Source organism: Primulina eburnea, chromosome 1 (genome assembly GCF_022965805.1).
Source record: "Primulina eburnea isolate SZY01 chromosome 1, ASM2296580v1, whole genome shotgun sequence".
Classification (NCBI taxonomy): domain Eukaryota; kingdom Viridiplantae; phylum Streptophyta; class Magnoliopsida; order Lamiales; family Gesneriaceae; genus Primulina; species Primulina eburnea.
In genome coordinates this window covers 57,239,375-57,240,705 of record NC_133101.1, presented here as the reverse complement: position 1 = coordinate 57,240,705, position 1,331 = coordinate 57,239,375, and the positions used below count along the sequence as shown (strand labels likewise).

The window sequence follows — 1,331 nt, the reverse complement described above, 5'->3', positions numbered from 1 at the left end:
CAAAGAAATTGAAAAAAGACCATCATTCATTGTACCATTCCCAACGATATTCGATTTATAAAATAAATTCATAGATTTATCTAAAAAACTAAATGAGTATCCAAACGGTACAAGGCTTGAAATGGAAATTAAATTTCTAGAAAAACTTGGAACATAAAATGTTTTCTCCAAAATTAAATTAAAACCACTGTTCAATATTAAATTGCAAGTTCCTATAGCCTCCACATGTGAACGCATCTTGTTTCCAGAATAGATGCTCCGCTCACTTCCCACTGGCTTCCTTAGGCTTTGCATACCCTGCAAGGTATTTGTGACATGGATTGTAGAACCAGAGTCAATCCACCATGTGTTATAAATCGTATCAACCATATTAGATTCATAACAAACAAATGAAGTATTAATACCTTTCTTATCAAGCCAATCCTTGAATTTGGTGCAATCCTTCTTCATGTGTCCCTTCTTTTTACAGAAGAAACACTTGGATTCTTTCTTGATGTCAGGTTGAGGTGGAATTATTCTTTTCCCTTTCCCCTTGACTTTTGCTTGCTTTTTAAACTTTCCATGTGCAGTCATAAGAACATTATCGCTCTTTTCCATCAACAACCTTCCTTCCTCTTGAACACACATGGTCATTAATTCATTAATTGACCATTTATACTTATGTGTGTTATAAGAAATTTTGAAGGGTCCATATTGCTGTGGAAGAGTGCATAAAATGAAGTGCACAAGAAAGTTATCAGATATGGTCACTTCAAGAGTTTTTAATCGAGCCGCTATGTCCCTCATTTTCATGATATGCTCTCGCACACCTTTCACACTTATGAGCCTTAACGAAGAGAACTCCATTATTAGGGTGCTGGCAAGGGCCTTGTCTGAAGTTGCAAATTGTTCATCAATTGCCTTAAGTAGGTCCTTGACCTTTTCATACCTCTCAATCGAACCACGAATGCCAACCGATATCTTAGTCTTTATGAACATAACGCAGAGACGATTAGATTGCTCCCACATTTCATAAAGATCGACATCATCAGGTTCACTAGTTTCATGTATGGCAGCTGGTTCGTTTTTCCTTATGGCATAGTCAATATCCATCCACCCCAATTGAAGGAGAATTTTTTCCTTCCAGACTTTGTAATTATCCCCATTGAGTTCGGGAATATCACAACTCATATCAAAGAAATTAACAGGTTTTACTGCAATAAATATAATAAACATGCTTATTACAAAATATTTTGAGGAAATTTCATGTTTAACAATGTAAATCATGTATAAAATCTAGTGACATAAAATTTGCCTGTGGGCTAAAATTTTAATTCTATTAGATTTTATGC

At 35.0% G+C, this 1,331-nt stretch overlaps 1 protein-coding gene across 1 annotated transcript; it reads right to left on the bottom strand.

The window, feature by feature from the left end:
• Positions 1 to 262: 262 nt before the first annotated feature.
• Positions 263 to 1,092, bottom strand: LOC140808776 (uncharacterized). The gene is made up of 2 exons (XM_073166027.1): positions 405 to 1,092; positions 263 to 297 (listed from the first exon to the last, which is right to left on the bottom strand). The coding sequence occupies exons 1-2, from the start codon at positions 1,090 to 1,092 to the stop codon at positions 263 to 265; spliced, it is 723 nt and encodes a 240-aa protein (XP_073022128.1).
• Between the last annotated feature and the right edge of the window lie 239 nt (positions 1,093 to 1,331).

Excerpts from the sequence above, each read along its gene's own strand:
- LOC140808776 (XM_073166027.1), bottom strand. The coding sequence starts at position 1,092 with ATGGATATTGACTATGCCATAAGGAAAAACGAACCAGCTGCCATACAT. Across the intron at positions 298-404 it reads GGATTGGCTTGATAAGAAAG|GGTATGCAAAGCCTAAGGAA; the intron begins GTATTAATACTT and ends AATACCTTGCAG.